The 20,795-nt window shown below is 48.1% G+C and overlaps 1 protein-coding gene across 2 annotated transcripts in view; it reads right to left on the bottom strand.

Moving 5' to 3' along the window:
* COL6A3 (collagen type VI alpha 3 chain) overlaps positions 1-20,795 on the bottom strand; it is a 56,717-nt gene that overhangs the window by 10,270 nt on the left and 25,652 nt on the right. The window contains exons 8-38 of one of the 2 annotated variants that reach the window (XM_057389897.1): positions 19,045-19,665; positions 17,382-17,981; positions 16,207-16,809; positions 15,211-15,813; positions 14,034-14,380; positions 13,492-13,570; positions 13,006-13,151; positions 11,694-11,786; positions 11,267-11,320; positions 10,276-10,347; positions 9,338-9,364; positions 9,176-9,220; positions 9,011-9,064; positions 8,783-8,845; positions 8,342-8,407; positions 7,635-7,688; positions 7,108-7,143; positions 6,557-6,619; positions 6,211-6,273; positions 5,459-5,521; positions 4,967-5,029; positions 4,735-4,785; positions 4,577-4,612; positions 4,417-4,479; positions 4,219-4,281; positions 3,527-3,559; positions 3,393-3,429; positions 3,275-3,286; positions 2,627-3,120; positions 1,956-2,055; positions 769-1,467 (exon numbers count right to left, since the gene is read on the bottom strand). In XM_057389897.1, the coding sequence (XP_057245880.1) occupies positions 769-1,467; positions 1,956-2,055; positions 2,627-3,120; positions 3,275-3,286; positions 3,393-3,429; positions 3,527-3,559; positions 4,219-4,281; positions 4,417-4,479; positions 4,577-4,612; positions 4,735-4,785; positions 4,967-5,029; positions 5,459-5,521; positions 6,211-6,273; positions 6,557-6,619; positions 7,108-7,143; positions 7,635-7,688; positions 8,342-8,407; positions 8,783-8,845; positions 9,011-9,064; positions 9,176-9,220; positions 9,338-9,364; positions 10,276-10,347; positions 11,267-11,320; positions 11,694-11,786; positions 13,006-13,151; positions 13,492-13,570; positions 14,034-14,380; positions 15,211-15,813; positions 16,207-16,809; positions 17,382-17,981; positions 19,045-19,665 (5,403 nt within the window). Of the gene's footprint in view, positions 1-768; positions 1,468-1,955; positions 2,056-2,626; positions 3,121-3,236; positions 3,287-3,392; positions 3,430-3,526; positions 3,560-4,218; positions 4,282-4,416; positions 4,480-4,576; positions 4,613-4,734; positions 4,786-4,966; positions 5,030-5,458; positions 5,522-6,210; positions 6,274-6,556; positions 6,620-7,107; positions 7,144-7,634; positions 7,689-8,341; positions 8,408-8,782; positions 8,846-9,010; positions 9,065-9,175; positions 9,221-9,337; positions 9,365-10,275; positions 10,348-11,266; positions 11,321-11,693; positions 11,787-13,005; positions 13,152-13,491; positions 13,571-14,033; positions 14,381-15,210; positions 15,814-16,206; positions 16,810-17,381; positions 17,982-19,044; positions 19,666-20,795 lie in introns of those variants that run through there. The other variant, XM_057389896.1, reaches the window with a different exon arrangement.

Genomic DNA, 20,795 nt, shown 5'->3' with positions numbered 1-20,795 from the left:
GTAAATGTCAAAAGCAGACTGAGATAACCTAAACATTTATTTCCAGATGTTTGTTTCGTATTTAGTACAAGACATTCCCAAATCTGTGGTGTATCAACCCACTAATCTGATTTTCAGGATTTTTTGCTAAAACTAGCTGTCTTCAAAAAGGTCTATTTCTTCTCCTTGTTGGCTGGGTGTCTTTAGGATCTCCATCAGCTGGAGATCCAGACTGGGGTCTCCAGCTAAACTGAGATGTAAATTTTCAAGGCACATCGCAAACACAGCAGCATCATTTACCCCTGAGCAAAGAATCCTGTCCACCTGGCCCTTTAATCTACATTCAGGCACCCCCAGATCTCAAGCCCAAGTCAGACAAAGGCCTGCTGGACACGATGCTTATGCTGAAATTGGGAAGAATGATCTGTTGGGTATTCAAGGAGCTCCAAGGAAGTGTTGCTCAGGGCCTCAGCAGGACATATGTGAGCAGCAAGCTGAGCGGGATGAGATCAGAACCCACAAGTGAGCCCATGGAGACCAAGGCAAAACACACAGAAGTGCAAACTCTGCTTGGTGGACCAATATAGGATGGGGAGGYCAAAGTGAACAAAACCCAGACATACTCAACTAGGTAAAGTATGAGCAGCCCAAAATGCACCAAACAGTACAGAAAATGGAAAAAGAGACGAACTTCAGTGGGTCCTGCTGCCCAAAGCCTTCAAGATTAACCCCTCTGAGGGCATGTGTCACTCCTTCCATGACACTTTCGCTGCAGGATGTTACACTTACTTCTGATAAAGGATGGCAGCAGTGTCCCAAAACGCAGCAAGGGCTCTTCGTGGAGCTCTCCTGGTTTATCAACCAGCTTGAAGAACACGTCGTTTGGCTCGCTGGCGAGGCTGTAGACATTCTTGGCGTTCACCTTCCTGCCAATGCCCAAGATGACAAAGAAGTACCCTTTGCACTTTGCATTGATGACAACCCTCTGCAGGTGCTCAAGTTCCTTTTTGTTCACTTTTCCAGTCATCATCAGAACTATGACTTTTAGATCCCGAGGGTTTGGTGCACTTTCAAAAACGTGAGCGATTGTGTGTTCAATCGCGCTTCCTAGAGCCCTCGTGCCRTGGAGCTGGGTCATTTGGTTGTGGAGGTAATTAATGATCTTCTCTTTGGATGCATAGTCAGTCAGTGAGAACTCAGTTTTTACTGGTGGGAAGCTTGAGTTGGTTTCATGTTCATAAGGAGCTTGCTGGAGAACGGCAACTCTGGCATGGTGCTGGGACACTTTCGGCTCCGAGCTGATTTCCAGGTTGTTTACGAGGTGGGAAATGTACTTCCTCATCTCACTGAACTGCAGAGGAGTGGTGGACTCGGAGCTGTCCAGGATGAAGGCTATGTCTGTGTCCACGTCTGTGGGGGCTGCCCTTCTGTCTCTGAACGCAGGCCTCTGGCCAGGCACACCACAGTTGGGGTGGGGGTCACACACATCTGGGGAAGAAATACAGTAGGTTTCACCTGCAGGAACTGAACATGACCCTCCCTCACCACTGTAAACATCTCTTGGTCACGTGAAGTACCACCAAGCCCTGGATATTCACTGCTCCATTGCTTGATACCAAAGCCATTTCATCCCACAACACATTCAGTTGCATGTTCAGTATTTTTATGTGCTCCTTTGTCCAASGGGTTCCCTAAAGCACTCTGTCATAAGTGGCAGAAGACCATCTTTTAGAGCACTTAGCTATCAGTATTTGGGTTGTAAAAGTGGCAACCAGACAAAAAAGGAGCTTCTCTTCTCAAAGAAGAGAACGCCCAGTGAACCTCGTTCACAGTGCTGACGTTTTCTACTCAACCCAGGAATCCCTCATATTCATCAACAAAAGGGCTGACTCTCAACGGGGTTTCCCTTCTTATGACCGACTGCTGTGTGACCAGAAGGATTTGGAACTGTCTAGAGGAGAAATTGGATGCTTTACCCAAACAAATGTGACAAGTCAAGAGCTTCTGAATGGTTTCATTCAGCTGACTGCCGCTGGTTGGAAGAACAATGGCGTGACCGACCGCTGTGTTGTTGATCTGGTAAAATGTAAAAGAAGAACATGGGGTCAGTAATGCTGCCTTCTGTTGTCTCTCAGGGATTCTCTGCTCAGCACAATGCTCTTAGTGGATCTCTTTTGGAGGAGCCTCACATCCCTGATACGAGTTTAGAGCCATAAATTCCAAGAAAAGGTTAAGCATTTGAACCAGTGCTTGGTGAGCTCATCTGGGGCTTTTTTGTGGTTTTCAATATCTGCATGTGCACTCTCCCTCTGCCAGCAAGGCTTACRTACTCCCACCTTCCCACCCTTTGCCTTCCTGTCAGACTCTTCTCATTATGGGGACTCCTTCCTTCTCGTTCATTCCACACCTGGCACTCTGGAGCCATAGCCTGGGAAAAGAGTGGCTCATGAGAGTCTCACTAGGATTTCCCAGCATGTGCTGTGGTGGTTATGGAATTAGGGTTTCTCTCCTAATGGAACGATAAGTTTGGCCAGCAATGCTCTCTTCTACACTTGAGAGGCCCATGGATGCCAAATACTGCCTGTGGCATCCAATACCATCAAACCAGACTGAGGGCAAAAAATAAAGAAAGGGTGAAGGACCCAACCTCCAGAGCTCTGGTAAGAACCGCATCCTGCCTGCTGGTGAGGAACACGGGCACAACCCCGGCATCGTAGAGCTTCAGCACAGCGTCGTTGAGCTGCGGGGACGCTCTSGTGTCCCCGTTGCTGAAGAAGACAGCCACTTTCCTCATCAGGAAGCCRCTTCGGGCACGCTTGAAGGTATTCCTGGCCACGAAGGACATGGCGGTCTCCAGGCTGCGTGGCTTCGTGGTCAGGGTTGCCTGGAAGTTTTGGATCTGCTGGAGGAGGCTGGATTTCTTCCTGGCGTCGGCAAAGCGAATCTCGGTGGTGACCTCGTTGTTGTAGGTGACAAGAGCCACCCGTGCTCCCCGGGGACAGTTGCTCTCAGCAATGGTCAAGTTGTTGACCACTCTGAGCACGGTTTGCTTCATCCTGTTGAAAACGTCCCTCACGACACCCGAGGAGGTGTCGATAGCGAAGGCCAGCTCGGTTGGGAAGACAGGGCACTCCTTGGGACCTGCCAGGAATGTGCATTGGGAAAAAGTCAAACAGCTGCCAGGATTCAAGGACAGCGTTCTCAGCAGGGGTAAATCGTTCATACCATGTGTGTGGGGGAGCAACAACTGTGGCACGCAGCCATCCTGGGGTTTAAAGGCCTGAATGAGACTTACCATAGCAGCAAGCTGTGGAAAAGATGGGGAAGAAAACAGCTCAGTCAGTGCCGTTCTTGTAACACCAGGGGCAAATCAGGGTAGAGGGAGGGGCTTAGCAAAGCACTGAGGTACTCACGACATTTGTCTTTGATGTTCCGCACCAGCGCGCATTGCTTTAGGAAATAAAGAAGAGGGGGGGGAAGAGATGCGTCACACACGCAGACAACCCAAAAAGTTCATCAAAAAAGAGAGAAATTATGCCACACTTACATCTCTGGATTCTCCTTGCTCGCCTTTAAGGCCCTGTTTCAAAGAAATTGGRAGAAATTGAGTGCAGTGTGTATCTCCAGAGTGCTCCGTGAACACTGTCAGAATAATTACTGAACTACAGGTTGTGCAGGAGCAAAGGGAAAACCTGTCTGTTTTCAGCTGCGTCTCCAGCAACAGGAGGAAGGTCTTTCCCATGTGAGGAGTAAACCTAGCTGAGGCCAAACCCAAAAGGGGGGTTGGAACTAGMTTKTCTTTAATRTCCTTTCCAATCCAGACCATTCTACGAGTTACGATGCTCCAGRTTCACAWGCAAAGCAAACCCCATCACCYTGGCTTTTCTAGGGTTCCTTGTGCCAGATAGATTTGGTCATCAACTATATCCTGTGTGGGRTGATAAATGATAAAGAACTGAGAATCTCCTGGAAGGAATTTTAAGGGCCATATTGCCATGGCGAAAACCCTAGTGCTTGGTAAGATAGTGTCTCTTGACWTTTTCCTTAGGTTTGAGGAAGGATGAATATTTTTCAGTGATAAACAGCTACTTAGAAATTTATGGAGACATATCCAAGGCAAATAAAGAGCGGTTTACCCAACTTGAAATCAGCAGGAGACAGTGATGGGTTTATTTTCCAATCCCTGGCACCCATAGAGACCACTACATGAAGCCAATCATCAATGCAACAAACACTTACAGATGGCCCAGGGTATCCAATCTCTCCTTTCTGACCAGGTGTCCCAGGTGCCCCTGCATTTCCCTAGAAAAAGAGAGCAGAGAAGTCCTCTCCATGAACACCTGCAGGAAGACTCCCAGGAGCACTTGGAGGAAAAGATGTGTCCCTGTTTCAGGGCGTTCATGCAGAAGGGAAAAATTGTGCCACTGTCCARCTTACCCTGCGGCCTCTGTTTCCTTTGGGGCCAGGGCCTCCAGCAACACCGCGGTCACCAGGTCCACCCTAGGAGGGGAAAACCACAAACAACAGCTCTAAACCTGCACAGGCCCATGGAAAACTGCTTGGGAAATGAATGCACAGCTCATGGGCTACACCCTACCTTGGGCCCTGCGTAGCCTACGAAGCCACGTTCTCCCTGAAACAACAGAAAGGTTAATTTCAATATGTTCTAGAAAATGCCCTCATCCATCTTCACTGGAGATCTTGGCTGCTTCCCCRTCCTTGTTAAGGAGGTGGGAATGCTGAGCATACACCTACCTTTCTGCCCTTAGGACCTGGGCCACCAATTCCATCTCGTCCATCATCACCCTAAAATTGGAAAGCCAAAGTCATTAATATGTAAATTATATGTCATATGTAAACAAATTAAACCCCACAGGTCCAGCAGCAAGGAAAAGAATCCACTGAAGCCACAGGTCTTTGTGAAACTCTTAAATGTTCCTTAAAGCTCCTTAAGTGTCCTTAAAGGTGAGAGGGAGTGGTCACTCACCAGCTCTCCTCGTGGGCCTGGCTGTCCATTCGGCCCTTTAGGTCCAGGGTTTCCAGGTTCACCCTAAAAAGAAGAGAATCTGTTAGAGCATGTGCTGAAACTCCAGGCAGCTCTGTACCTTCCCCATCCCATCAACACTGGTTTCTTCACACAGAGCAGTCTGCAGCCCTCCTTGTGGCAGAAAGGCAGGAATGGACCTACTTAGCCAGCACTGCTGCCAAGTGCTTGCTCTTGAGTGGGACCTTTGGTGATTTCAAGAATGATAAAACCTTCCCACATGAGCACCATCTGAGAACCTGCCCAAGGAAGTTGCTTGGGAATCTCAGTTGCTCAGTTCCTTTTGCCTTTCTGTTCAGTGARAAGGGAGTTTAATGAGACCTTGCTTCTCTCCACACTGAGGTTCATCTCATGTGTATTTTTTAGCTCATGCAAAATCCAGAAGCTTTTAAATACTGCGTTTGTTGCTGATGCTCAATGCCCATGAAGACATACCTTGAGTCCCATGGGACCAATCCTGCCACGTTCTCCTGGGGGTCCTGGAGGTCCAGTCCCAGCCTGGAATGGAAATGGGGGAGAGTCATGTTGGCAACATACCAAGAAATTTTGAGTGCCAGAAACTAGAGAATTGGGTAACCATGGAAATAATGTATTGATTACTAGGGCTGGTGCCTCTCAAAACACCTCAGGAAATTCAGAAGTCTTCTTCATGTTTGGGAAGAGCTGGAGGTCCAGCTCAGTTCAATGCAAATGTCAGCAGCAATTTATATTGCCCTAAGAGAACACCCACAGCAAAGCAGGAGGGGGAGAATCATGCAGGGAATGGGGAAATGCAGCATCTTTATSTCCATGGGTCTGGTTGAGGAATGAAGCAGGAGGGAGAAATAAATACGTGGGGTGGCCCCAGTAGGCATGTGAAATGGTCGTGTTCTGACTTCAGTGCCTGAAACACCACAGAGATGCCCCACCAGTCACTCAGGGATCCTCTTTAACGAAAATCACATTAATAGGCCAAACACTGAAGTCCTGGCTCCTCTGTGGTTTCTTTTAGCTCTTTCTCTTCTGTAACTCTTGATCAAGGATGCTTAAGCGCAAGTTGAGAGCAGAATCATGCTGGAAGAGTGTGTTATAAGAGAGTGGAGCAGAGCTGGAGCCCTAGGAGAGGGGAATGGGAAGACACATTGGAATCTTGTTAGTTCAACAAGAGTAGAGTTGGGTCAGTGTCTGGGAAGCTGCAGAAGGATTACCCTGGGTCCAGGGACACCCTGCTCTCCTCTGATGCCTGGCGTGCCAACTTGGCCAGGTGGACCCTGTGCAGGGAGAAAAGAGAGGCTGTCAGCAGAACACAGGGGCAGACACACACCAAGATCCAAGGAGAAGGCAATTTTGCAGTGTCTGAGGGATGRTTTGCAAACACGTCACACCTTGGCTGGTGTGAATGCAGTGGCAGGTGGAACAGCCTGGCCACAGCACACTCAAAAATGCCCAAACCCCACAGTTCTTGCGGATGAGACTCTTCAGGGAAGGGGCTGTGATGAAATAACACCACAGTATCACGAGGCAAGGCTTTTCCTTTGCTGTGAACTCACTGACCTGTGGCCCTCGCATGCCTTGTTCTCCAGCTGGCCCTGCTTGACCAGGCGCGCCCTTGGTGCCCTGGAAGTACAAAACAGGACAGTGCAGGTTGGCATAGGAGGACATGGTCAACACCATGGGAAGGGAAAGAAGATATTGGGATATTCACAGTGCATGAAAAGCAGGGAAGAACAGATTTTCAGCCGGGTTTCTTTCTTGGTTTGTTTTTTTTYCCAAGATACAGTGATAGCAGAGAATAAGCACAGCAGCAGCAGGGTAATTTGCCTGCTGCAATCGATGGCCATCAACCTCCTTTATGCTTTGGCCCTCTTACACTGCTCCAGCAGCACATGGGGACAAAACATCWGAKCAGGAAATGCTGCTGGGCAGGCACRTGGRCAGCTGGTTCTGCRCGGAGCCCAGCAAGAAGTAYACAGGGAGAYAAGCCTGAGGAGGAGGGGGAGGGAAATTTGAAGGAGAGAGGAGGCAGAGAGGAATAAGCAAAGCCCACACATCTCTTCTCTCGGCACCTCTCTGGGTGCTGAGGCTGTTGTCCCATCACCACCTACCTTAACCCCTATGGGTCCCCTTCGTCCTGCCATGCCCTGCAAATGAAGGAACAACAAGGCTTGTTACCCTAATATGTGAGCACACCTTTCCCTGTTGCTTTTAGATCCATGTATCRATGCTTCTCATAGTCCAAAATTACATTTGGATTATTTAAAATACTGCAGGGAGGGGGAGAGAAAAATCCATGTGGTCAGCTCTCTTAAATCAGACTTCAGCACCTTTTCTCCCTCTTCACATCCCCCAACACTCCACCACGTATGTGAGTTGCTCCCTCATCCACTGACCTGAGCACTGAGGTATTTGCATGGGAATAAATGCAAGATTGGACTTTTAAAGTCTCTACAACAAGCTGGGAAGCCATGAGGCATTTTCATTTTGAGATTTTTCCCCTTTTTCTGGGGTGGCTTGTTGCATTTTGAGGTTAAATTCCTGATGTTTGTGAAACAAAATACATGAGAAGGAAGGAGGGAAAAAGTTATTGTCAATCTAAGCTTGGGCCCTGCTAGCTGGAGATCTGGCAACTCACCCTCCTGCCGACTCCACCRTCTTGACCCTCCAGCCCTGCCGGTCCAGGATCTCCCTAAGGGAAAAACAAAATTCAAGTAAGAGCCCTGAGATGAACAGGCACTGGGAAAACATCAAATTCTCAAAAAATGGCTGCTTTCATGCTTTCACACATATTAATAGTCCTGCATTGGTGGGAATCCTTGTAACAACTCACGGAGGCTTTCCATCAAGTTTCTGAGCCAGCACAAGCCAACATTCCCACTCTTTGGGAAATACCTTCTGACAGTTTAAAATGGATTTTTTATTGTGAGCTTTTATGAAAACAGATGGGTTTTGAAAGTTTCCACAGAGTGCATGGGGCTTTTTTCTTGCCATAGGTTCAGATGAACCAGGAGGTTTAGATTTGATATAATCTAATCTCTGCTTTTGTGTATGACCCATGAGAACACACAAAGGTAATTTCCAAGTACAAAGTATTTTCAGAGACAATGTCCAAAAGGCATTGTAAAATAACCATTTTTTTTTAGACAAAACATCTCCTAAACTGACATCTTCCCAGAGGGAGTTTTAGTTGCAAACCAACAACATTTTCTAGTGGAAAAAAATATTCCATCTGACAAGGTTTAAGGAACTTGCATCTTTTTGGCAGCATCCTTCTTCTCCTTTTCTGTGTCTCATTCTGTTGTAAAAACTAAAAAACAACACAAGAGAAAAAAGAAATTTTACCATTGGTCCAATTTCACCCTTCTGTCCTCTGGAGCCTCGTTGAGTATTATCAGCTCCTGAATCTCCCTAAAAGCAACAGAGCAATGAGAAACATCTGTGTAAGTGGGACATGAAAATCAAATCTCATAAACTTCTCTGCTAGAGCTGAGAACCAACTTCTCCTTTTTTCCTTTTCTGACTGAATGAGATGAAGTATTGCTGCTGTATTCAGACAGACACAGCTTTTCAATTGAGAAATAATGTTGAAGAGGAGGAAGGGGAATTTTAACGTAGAGAAACAGTAATCGATGTGGTACCCGTATGTCCCCTCCAAGCCCTTGCTCTGTCACAGCACCTGCCACCATCAAGCAGCRTTCAATGAGCCAGAGCCACCCTCTCTGACGACTCCAGGACCAGTGGAAAGTGGGTGGAGAATCAAGAAGATGCTTTAGCAGTATTTACCGGATCTCCACGGAGCCCACGGTCGCCTCGTTCTCCTCGTTCACCCTTAACTCCCTTATCTCCCTATGGGAACAGATGGAGAGTTAGCAAGAGCAGCCCTTGCCTGTCAAAAGCATTTCTACCGAGCCCTCAGCCCTGAGGGGAGCACAATGGCTTTCCACCCTCCCCTGGCTCAAATCCACCTTTACACCATCATTTAGCCCCACTGTAAGAGTGATTAAAGCCTACCCTCCTGCCAGAATATCCTTTCTCTCCAGAGGAGCCAGGCAAACCCTTGTCTCCCTAAAAAAAGAAAAACATTTTAGAMTATTTACCCCTTCCATGGTGCTTTTTAGATACTTCACTTAAGTGAAGCATCAAGTTATTAAGAGAAAAACAATTAAAATGACTGACCTCTTCTCCATCAATGCCATCCAGACCCATTTCTCCCAGTTCACCCTGTGGAAGAGAGGCAAGGGGCAAATGTTCAGTGAGAGGAAGGGGAATGGGAAGGGGGSTATTGATGTGTCCATACACTCATGRGCMCTGCTGAGGCATGAGGGAATAGCTCCATACCTTCTCTCCTGGGAATCCCCGAGAACCCTAAAGAGATAGAAAAGAGAATTATTCCACTTTTGTCCAGCTCACTACCGTGGGAAGCAGTGGAGAAGGAGAGCTGGGTTTGGTGGCAGACCCAGAGCCATGACCAGTGCAGGACTTGCCCTAATTTCTCTGATGCCCAAGTTTTCCTTCAGCTGCCTCCTCAACAGTTGTGCCAAGATAAAGTATGTGGGGCATGGGACTAATCCAGCTGACCCAATAAAATATCTCACCCCTCAGCCATAAGTCTTCCTTCACTGACTTTTGTTTCTCCCTGCACTCATCTTTATGTTAATCCAGAGCCAATCTTAGTGCATTTGTCCAAGGCTGGACAGATTTTTAACRAGACTCAGTATCTCAGCTGCAACAAAAGGGCTTGGTTCATGCATTCCTCTTCTCCCTGCCAGAGGATCATGTGGTCAGAACAAATGGTAGRAAACATCCCCTTAATTTCACTATTTCCCACAAATATTATATATTTCACCACCTTTTCTGGCTTGTGGTGCAGCTGCTGTCCTGGACCATCAGCTCAAGGTTCCTCTTTAAAGTTGCAGCCTCTGCTCACTTGTGCCTCTTCCCCAACAGCGGAATTCCACCCACTCACTGTCCCAGCCCTGGGCCAAGACACGCACATCCATCTCTTCCCAAATCTTTCCCTCRGAGCCAGACTGCAGAAGACAGATCAGCCTTGCCTGTGGATTGAGCCTGGGTCTCTGACCTGCCTTTTTGCTCCTCACAGCAACACTAAAACCACGACATGCCCTGGAAGCCCCTAGTGCTTGGCCAGGTGGACACCACCACTCAAGGGCACATGGCAGAGGTTGTGTGACTCCTAAAGCAGCAGGAGCTGCCCTTGGGGGACTCTCACCCACTGGACTCTGGGTCTGCCCTGCGCAGTCTCATCGCACACGTACCTTTGTTCCTCTGTGCCCGGGGCATCCCTGGAAACCTTGTGTGCCRTTCACACCTGGAGGCCCACGCTCACCCTGGTGCATGGAGGGGAGAAAACAACAGTCAAGAGTTGCCAGCTGAGCCTGTTTATGTGGCTAACTGCAACAGGAAGTGGCTTGGAGGCACAGAACCAGCAGGTTTTGCCTGGCCACCCCACCATCTCTTGCCCGTAATCCTCATGTAGAAACCAACTGCAAGTCTTCATCACTGAGACAGAATCATCCTTCCCAGTCCCTCAGCTGTGAAAGAGATTTGTGAAACTTCTCTTTCAAAATTAAAATGACAAGATGAGAGAGATCTCAGAGATCTGCACAGATGTCTAATCCCATCCTGACCTTCAAGCCCCAGGAAAGCATTGCCTGGCACACGAGATCTCACAGCAGCCTTTGGCCCCTGCCTGTGCTGTTGGAAAAGCCATGAGCATCGTCAGCCCCTTGGCCTCAGCTTCACCCCTTGGGAGTGATGCATGGAGGGATGTTTATTCCAGGGCTGACGTGGGATTCATGCAGAGTTTGGATGAAGCAGTGCTAACAAGAATTCATGGGATTCACGTTGTCTGCCGTGTGACGGATAGGAACATCCTTCTTGGTYCCACTCTGGGACTAACTCAAATCTTTCAACTGCAGGTGGCATGGATAACTTTGGCATAGGCTGCAGTTTTGGTGAAGAGGGGGATTTTATTTGCCTTGGGGGATAGCACTGAAATGGKTTACATCAAATAATCAGAGTTATTCCCCTTCATCATCCTTCTCCAGCTCCCAAGAAGCTCCTGCCTGACTTTCTCTTGGGAGCAGCTGGGACCAGCAACTCAGCCTGCCAGGTGCGGGAAACTCAAAGTTCTGCTTTCTGTCTCTTCTAATCCACACACACATTCCCAGCAAAAAACATTTAGTGGGAAAGCCTCCAACACTTTGCTATGGTGAGGTCCCTGTTTGAGCAGGGGCAGTCACTCACCGGCCCTCCTTCGTCGCCAGGGTAGCCTCCGTAGCCAAGATCCCCTGTGACACCCTAGAAGGCAACAAAAAAAATGGTGAATTTCCTTCATAGCTCTGTGATTGATATTCARGGTTTCCCTAGGTAAGCACAGAGCAGCTGCTTGGCCATCTGTGTTAATGAGAGATAAAATCTCCTTTTGATGTCCCTAAACTGTTTCACAAGATGCTCCACCCCATCCTTCCAGCCACTCATCCCTGCCCTCTTGGATGGTTTTCAGTACTGAGGCTTTGAGAAAAGAAAAGATGAGCCCCAGCCAGTTTTCAATGGGAGGAGTGAGTGGAGATGATCTCCCCCATTAACATCACCCACTACAACTGCACGACCTGCACATCACCACCAGGTTTCCGTGCTCAGGGACCCTTCATTCCCAGACTAAGTGACATACCTTTGGTCCTATGGGGCCTGGCACACCTCTGTCCCCTCTCTGTCCTGAGCACTTGCAGGGGACCTTGCAGCACGTCCTCTCTGCAATGTTGTCCTGCAGGAAAAACGGGAAGTGAAGGTGTTAGAAACCTGCCAGAGCCCCAACACCTGATTTTGGAYATCAGAGGGAAGGGTTTAAACAGAATCTGCATGGGGCAGAACWCATAGAGTGCATTTAATAGGGCATCAGTCCCTGGAGCAGTGCCTGTCAGTGAAGAGAGAAATCTCATCTCCAAAGAAACAAATCCAGGCTGTGGAGMAGGCCATGGGAAAGTCACTGCAGTGAGCAGCTCACCGGCAGCCCGCAGGATGAGAATGATTTGTGAGCACAGAGTAAAAGGGAAAAAAACCCCAAAACATTAAAAAGAATGATATGGACTCAGAGAAATCACAGCTTGGTTTTGCATCATCCAACAGACAGAAGAGGAAAAAAAATCACTTTCTTTGCCAAGTACATTGCTGGCTGCAAACATTTCCTGCCAGCTTTGCATTTATGTTTTGGAAGGATTTTCTGTGACTAAATTACTTGGGGAGGGGCTGAGGACCAACTCTTATCCCAAAATTCAAGGCCCACTCCCAAATGGCTGCAGTTTGATTTGCAGAGAAGGGCCCAGCAAGGTTGCCACAGGGACCAGTGGTTAAGCCCAGTCTTATTAAATCTACTGGAAAAGGGGCTCAATCGTGCTGGTAGCAGCTGAGAAGTTGGGAGGATCTGAACATACTGAGACTGATGGCAAACTAACTCAGCATTCGAGAGGGGCTATGCATTGGGAAAGAAGTAAATCTATGAAGAAGAAAGAATAATGGAAAGGGTTGGGTTGGAAGAGACTTTAAAGGGTAACTCCTTTGTTAGAAGCATGTCTAAAATAGAGTGTATGAGCTCAGGGAAAGAAACCTCGAAAGCAGTGCTTCCACAAGAGGTTTAGCACTGACCAGGCACGACAGGGCATTACTGTAAGGTTAAAAAAAACAACAGTGTAAACACAGGCAGAGGGCGGGGTTTTGGCATGGGRACTTTTGATGGCATCTTATCCCATCCCATTTGACCTGATGCCTCAGCTGGAGTAGGGTTTCTTCAGGAGTGGGACAAGACCGTGATCTGCTCTGAACTTTATTTGCCATGGCATTTGTGAAAAGAGCTGATGTGAGGCAGGGAGGGGAGAGGAGCAGAGCCAGGAGGGTGTAATCCAGCCACGGCTCGGCCCCGCAGGAGATCCAGCCGCGGGCTCTCCTCCAGCATTACGAGGCAGCGCTGCCTGTGCCAAGTTACTTACAAGCTGCTCTGCCAGCTCGAAGTCCAAGTCCAGCAGATTAACTCTGAGTGGTCTGTTGTAGGTGAACCCGCGGCCAAACTCCAGCTGCATCACTCTGTCGAAGTTGGTCACTCGGTCCAGCCCGACGAAGATGAGASCATTGACTCCTGGCAGGGGGAAGCAGAAGGCGCTTTGTGATGGGGAGAGGAGCTCTGCAGAGCCTGCACACCCTCCCCTGCGACAATACATCATTATCCACATCTCTGATTGCAAACARAGATTAGTGAATTGAGAGCAAGCATCTTCAGCTCATCCACTGCAAGCTGCCCACACACTTAGGTGGCAGAAAGGCAGTGAGGAACAGCAAGTGCACATAGAACTCACAAAATCCTTATTCCTTACTATCAAAAGTAGATGAATTTAGGAGAAAAGGTAGTGGAATGGGGGTAAAATGGGTCACATGTTAACATGGATTATAATCACTGCCTGTAAGAGCAAAAAAATTACCTTCTGCGTGTAAAGTAGATGAAGCAGCCTCCAGCTGATTTATTGGCTGATCAACACCATCAGTAAAATGGATTATGACCTAGGAGAGAAATAAATCACTGTCTGAATCCAGAACATTGAAGGTGAAACACAATCAATGTGCAGCCTGAAGAGCCTTTTTCCTATGCTTTATCTGAGAGGAGATGGGGGATCTGTTACACCTCTTTGAGGCCACGAGGCTTTGCATTCCAGTGCTAAGGTCCTGTACATTGCTTCATGCAGGGGTTKGTTGCTAGAGCAGGACATGGGAAATATCTGGAAGGCAATAATTTGCAGCCAAGCAGTGGCTATGGGCACTGGCTGCTCACCAGTTGTCATGATAGGACCTTGACAATGTTGGGAGAGTGCAGCAAACAAGTAGGGCTTAAGTGACCCAATTTAGGGTGAGTAAATGTAATTAATTTAAGTTTTTTAAATTATGAATTTACAGTTTCTTTACCAATGAAAGCACATCAGAAGTCAGCTTTGCTGGCCAGCACCACCCCAGAGTGGCCTTGACTCACCTTGGTGCTGCCAGCGGGTGAGGATCGGAATTTGCTGAGGTAGGACCTGAGCGTGTCAGCTGTGAGGACGTAGGGCCCACGGGTCCGCATGTCCAGGAACCTCTCCAAGAGCTCGGGCCGGTACTCAGAGAAGTCCAGCCCCTCCACGGGTCCCCCCTGGGCCTGGGCCATGATGGCCACCCTGACATTGGGTGCCTGGTTACCAGTGCAGCTGATCTTCTGCATCTGTGTTAGCCTGTTCAGCACAGACTCCACTCTGGACTCCAGACCTCGCTGGGAAGTGAATATATTCTGGCCAGGCCCAACATCCGAGACATCAAAGCCAATTATCACGTCTAAGTCACAATCTGTGAGGGGAACAAAGAAAGAGAGAAGAGCATAATTGAGCAATKTGATGATTGGTTTCAAGTAATGAAAAGTAATTTTTCTAATTACTCTTTTAGTCATTAGTRAAGACACTCTGCATCAAGAACTGCCAACGCTTGGGACATGAGTGCCTTCTGTTTACTTTCCTTTCTGGGAAAACTTGCATTTCATTAATCTTCTTTTTTTAGTTTTAGCCTAAACCAAGCCCAAGAGAAATCTGCATTTTCATCAGGCAGCTAGGTGCTCCTCTCTCTCCAGCACTTAGAAACCTGTCACAAACCTCACAGAGTGCACCTCCTGCCTGTGCTTGAAGGGRCCCTCACAGAATCACAGAGGGGTGTTTGAATTCTCTTTTGATATTCACCACACTGCTTGGTTAACATCACAACCACACTTGSGTTAAGTTATTACCACCAGCAATGGTTTGCTTTTCCCAGCACTCAGTTTTTCTTCTCAGCTGGAGCTGCTGCTCAGCTCAGGACTGCTTTGTCTCTCCTTCTGCTTCTCCAGAGGTTCAGGAGACGCCTCTGCTCAAAGTCAGAGGGTTGAGCTGTGGTCAGTCGTTCTGGGAGTATGACTGGCTGTAACGTAGTAAGTAAAACCAGCTGCTGGGAGTGTGATCCGACAGCAATACCAGCTCACTTACTCACCACAATTCCCCTGCTTGGCTTCTGAAGTAGCCAAATAATGGGATTCCTTCTTAAGGCAATTTTATCTTAAACTACAACCATTTGTGCYCTGTTTTTTTCATTGGCTATTAAATGCCACCCTTGAGGATGACCTGAGCACATTATGAAGGAATTGCACTTACCCCTTGTCACATCTGTTGGTCCTGGGCACAGTCTCTCCTCCATGGCAGCTTCCAGCGTGACCAGGACCTGCTCATTCAGCTCTGACAGCTCCTGAGCTGTGGATGCTCTGAAACTCATGGCACTCTCACTGGCCAACTGGCTGACTTCCTTCAGGTCGATGTTCCTCACACCAACTGCAAACACCTTGACGCCTTTCTTCGCAATTTCTGCGGAGGCCCCTGGCCCATCATCCATGGACTTCCCACCCGTGACGACGAAGGCGATCTGGGGCACCCTCTGATCAATCCGGCTGCCGGCTTCCTTCACAAAGTGTCTTTCCTGGATATGCCTGATGGCTGCGCCAGTGTTCGCCACTCGCCCGCCTTTGTAGATGACTTTGTTGATGGCGTCTAAAATCTGGGCTTTGGTGGAGTGGTCCTTGAGGAAAAACTCATCGGTGACATCYGAGTTGTATTGGGCCAGTCCTACCTGGATAGAGTCACCATCCCTGTAGATGGCGTCCACCACAGAGTAGACAAACTGGAGAACTTCTTGGAAGTTGTCCCTCCCCAGATTGATGGAGCCATCCAGCAAAAACACGATGTCAGCCTGCTTCTTACCTCCTGAAAAGATTACAAAGAAAACACAGTTGTTAGTAATTGTTTGCAGCATCTACAATGTTTAAGCTGCTCAGGGCTTTTTGAAGTAGCACTTTGCAAATGGAATTTCTTTCTCCTTTCTCCTGTTTTAGTTTCATCGACCTTTGGCAGTTTTTTACATCCGTACAAGAAAGTTTTTGTATAACACGTCATACAGCATTACTTGTGATAGGCACCCTCATCTCCTTTCTAATGTAGTTATATTCTTTCCTAACTCAACAATTTCAAAGAGTTCTTTTCATCAATGCAACTAAAAGTTTGGGAATCAAAAGATATTATTATGGAATCATTTTCACTTTATACAAACACCAYCTATGCTCTGTTCAGAATGCTCTGCAGAATGAACAGCAGCCTTACCAGGTGGGAATGGTATAGGTGAGTCTGTTGCAGGAATTGGGAGCTCGTCAAGAATATTCTGCACCCTCTTTTCTAAGGTTGAGAGTCCCGTGAAGTCCTGCACCACAAGCACGCGCCCAGGATCATTGGTAATGATCTGCAGCTGGTCTCTGTCCACATTCCTGGCTCCGACACCCAGAGGTTTGATGTTTGTGGAAGTGATCACATTGGCAGGTCTGTTCACATCATCCTGGGACCGGTCTCCRAGGATGACAACCAGGTGCTGGGGCACTCCGTCTTCTATCCTGCTCCCCGCAGACTTGATGAAGTAGTTCTTTACCACGTAGTCCAGGGCTTTGCCAGCGTTCAGGGGGGACCCCCCTCTAAGCCTCAGGCGGCGGATGGCCTGCAGGATGGCGTTTTTGGACTTGTGGGTCTTCAGGTAGAACTCAGGGAAGACGTTATTGCTGAACTGCACCACCCCAATTCGCACTTTGTTTGGCCCCACTTCCAGCTGCTGGACAATTCTGCTGATGAAATCCCGAATGTGAGCAAGCCCGTCTGGCCTAACGCTGTCGGAGCTGTCAATGAGGAAGACTATGTCCTTCTCATCTCCAGAAACATCTGTGGGGAAGCGAGAGGAAATTATTGGCATGCCAAGAATTTGCTTAAGCTTTGCTGGATTTCTATCTGCTCTCCTGTGAGGTAAAACCACACAGCATATTTTGGCCAGCTTTAGGCATGGTGCTTTGGTGAGTCTCTCCAATAGGGCCAGTGTGCAAGTGGGAATGTGTTTCTACCTAGTATTTGAAGCATGCATTACTCAAAGCCTTATCTGTAGTGTTCATTAATGCTCTTACCTGGATTTGTCAATGTTTCCAGCRTCATTTTGCCCCAGATTTATGCCTGTTTCCTAGAGAGCTGCTAAGTGGGCATAGGCAGCTGTACGCACAGGGTATTTGAATTGAAAGTCACAATAGGTGTCGTGTTTAGGTACTTGACTTGAAAATCATGAGTTATAATGTATTTAGGTACTTGGGTAGAATTGCCACTTATCTCAAGGTTTCCTTCCAAAATTGTACATGTAGCACAACTTTGCTTTTAACTAAGGAAACCCTTGACTTAAAGAGAAGGTCTTTTGGGCAACATTTATTTGAGGAGCAGCCCAGAGAGAGCCAGCATTGGCAGTGCCTTACCTATGGGGGGTTGCACATCTCCCAGCAGCCGCCTGATTTGGTCCACGGTCAGGGTTTCAATTGGAGTCAGCAGCTTCTGCTCGAGGCTGGGCARTTCCTGGAAGCTGGAGACTTGGAATATATATTCAGGACTAAGTGAGATCTGTATCATCTCCTCAGCTTCCACGTTCTTGGCTATCATCATAGGTGCCACACCCACTTGCTTGACTTGGAGGGATGGATRCTCAAAGTCATCGTCGGACTTGCGGGAGGAGAGGATGACCAAGAACTGTGGGACGCCCTCCTCTATGCGGCTCCCGGAGGGCCGGGTGAAGATGGTCTTGGCCACGAACTCCAGGGCCTCGCCCACRTTCACCAGCTGGCCGCCCTTGGACCGCAGCTGCCTCACGGCGCTCTGCACCTCGTCCTTGGTGGAGTGGGTGTTGAGCAGGAACTCCACGTGGGGGTGCTCGCTGAACTGCACCACCGAAATCCTGGTGGTGTCGATGCCCACRTCCAGGTTGTTCACAATCCTCGCGATGAGGTCGCGGACGAGGTAGAACTCCTGGGCGGCGTAGCGGGAGCCATCAACCAGGAACACCACGTCCCTCTTCACACCCGCTGCAGGAGAGAAGGCAGAAGTCAGGAGAAGCACCAGGAATTGCTTATTGAGARCAGCTAAGCCCATCATCTGCACCACTGACGCATGCATCCGGCCATGGGGAGGGTACTCCTTTGTTTCGCTGCTGGAAGCCCCAGCAGGGAGCTCTGGGTTCAACCCAGAGACGTGACCAGTCTGCTAAGCACATCCCAGGAGGTGCTAGAACAGCAACTTACAGGGCAAAGAATGTGAGAGGGAGCAGGGAACACCCGGAAYAATAATTCCTTGTGGAATCGCCACCCAAGGAAACATAGCCTGGTGACAGTCCTTACTCAGGGCGCATTGCTTTACACTCAGAACCACCCCTCTTTCTCTGGCTTTCTCCTCTAGGAAAGTTTCTATCCTATTATTCTCTCAGCTTCTGCTTYCCAGGATGACTTTTTGAATCCTAATAAAGTGTTTTCTGCAGCTGCAATTCAGGTCAGAGCCTGAATTATCACACTGATAAATGGGGATGGAGGAAAGCRGACAGTGAACTCCAAAGGGACTGATCTGGGGTGGATACTCTTCACCCCAGGCATATGCTGGCTGGAATTCACTCCAAGTGAGACCAGAAATACAAGATCTGATCCTTCTCCTGAGGCTTGCTTCCAGGTTCCCTTTCCTCAGTGAATAAGGGTGGCAAAAGTAGGAAAAATCAGCACATCTTACATTTATCAGAGAGCTGACCTTGATTTATAGCAGTCAAAACTGTCCCTGTAGCATCTAAATGATGCAATTTCCATTCCAGAAGGATCAGCATGGACTTAAAATCTATCCACTTAAGATTAAGGCAATAACATTCACTTTGTGGGTCTTCCACATGGATACAACATGGACCACCTCAAGGGGCTGGGCTTAAAGGTGGCTCAGCTTAATTGCACAGCTCCTGCCAACCCTGGGTACACCAACAGGGAGACCAAGACAGACTTGGAGTCTTAGCCGTGACCGTCTTTGCTTTTCTCAGTTTGTGTTGCAGCCATGATGTTAYGAAACATCATATTTTGCCACTGGCTCTCGGTGCAGACACAAACATCTTCTCACCTGGGCTGGGTGAAGTAAAAACCAGGTCAGGGGCAAGTGACTCTATYTCTTGCTTGGTCAGACGGATGACTCTGTTGGAGACGACCTGCTGCACCGAATCCAGTTGGCTGAAGTCAGGCACAGAGATAGCAAAATCTGGGAGGAAGGAAATGGTCTGTAGCTCTGTGAGGTCGGCATTTCCGATCCCAATGCCGAAGGGCACTGTGCCACTTGTCTTCAGGACCACCGAAGGTCTCCTGACATCATCCTGGGACCGGTCGGCAGTCAGCAGGATCAGGAACTGCGGGACGCCTTCYGCTATCCTGCTGCCGCTGGACACCGTAAACACATTCTTGATGAGATAGTCGAGGGCTGCCCCAGTGTTCAGAGGAGAGCCTCCCATGACCTCCAGCTGTTGGATGGCGCCGATGACATCTGCTTTGTCCTCGTGGGCGTCGAGCAAGAACTCGGGCTTTATGGAGTCGCTGTACTGTGCGACAGCCACTCGCACCTTGTCACGGCCGATGTCCAGGCTCTCGACTACTCTTTGGACAAATGTCTTCAAGAGAGGGAAACCTCTTCTGACACCATCCGAGCCATCGATTAGAAACACCACATCCTTCTTCTCACCTCTCTCAACTACTGTTTGAGACAAGCAAGGGAAGGGGGGAGGAAAGTGAGATTCTCTTTTGCAGTGGTTAATGTTCTCCTCATACACTGAACTGAAGGAGTACAAAGCTCAGGGAGGGGAAAACGAGGTGTCAAGAAAGGGGGTTTGGTTCCTTTGCCATTGGATGTGATCCCTGGCGAAGAGACAGGTGGGTGGAAGTCGGTGGAAACCACAGTGCAGCACAYTCCATGCCTTATCCATCAAGTCATAGAATCATAGACCCATAGGAAATAGGGTGCCAAGGGACTTCTGGGTGCCATCTCCTACCTGAGGCTGGGAGAAGCCATCAGCTCCCAAGGGGGCTGGGAAGTTGACGTGTGGCTTTGCAATATGCAACAGGAGTCTCAGATCTTTTTGCTCCCAGGAGATTCTGAGTTTCTGGATGAARTGGCATACAGGGAATGCTCACAGGGACGTGGTGAAGAGAGGGAGAGAAAAGCTTTTCTGAGTCATCACTGAACTTAGAAAGAAATATTTCTGAAAAGAAATTAAGAAATTTCTGGAAAGGATATCCAGCTGAAAATGCTGAAATGTTCCTCTAAAATGCTAAATATTGATCTTTGAGGTTTTTTCCTTTACTATATTCAGGCAGGGAAAAATGCTAATTGTGACCAAACCATTCTTCTTTAAAAAATAACAAACAAAAAACCACAAAGAAACAAACTAAAAAATCTCAAAATTGATACCATGAAGTGTCAAAGATCAGAGAACATTGACATGTAGTGCTACTGACCAACAGAACAGCAAAACTTTGGATTGGCCAATCAGAAAACAACACTGCCTCTCAAACACAGCAACTGCTGGATGACATCCCAAAAAGTGCTGCTGCCTTGTTTAGAGCAAGGTCGAGTGGGACAAGAAGGAGCATGATCTGCCCACTGAAGAAAATATTAATTAGCTACTTATGAATGCTTATCCATATAAAAAGTTAACAAGTTGAAMTCTAAATGCAGACTTTAGATCAAATTCATTTCTCAAGGGGATTGCTGGAAACCTAGTGGGTTAATGATTAGGACAGGAATATTAATGTAGGTGGGAAGAGGGAGCAGACATTGCCTGGTGAATCTCAGTTTCACACATTCCTCAAAAGTTCAGGAACATA

The sequence above is a fragment of the Malurus melanocephalus genome, unplaced genomic scaffold (assembly GCF_030028575.1).
Source record: "Malurus melanocephalus ecotype Western Australia unplaced genomic scaffold, MMel_1.1 scaffold_20, whole genome shotgun sequence".
Lineage (NCBI taxonomy): Eukaryota > Metazoa > Chordata > Aves > Passeriformes > Maluridae > Malurus > Malurus melanocephalus.
The sequence above is the reverse complement of the archived record's forward strand: the minus strand, read 5'-3'. Positions and strand labels throughout refer to the sequence as shown.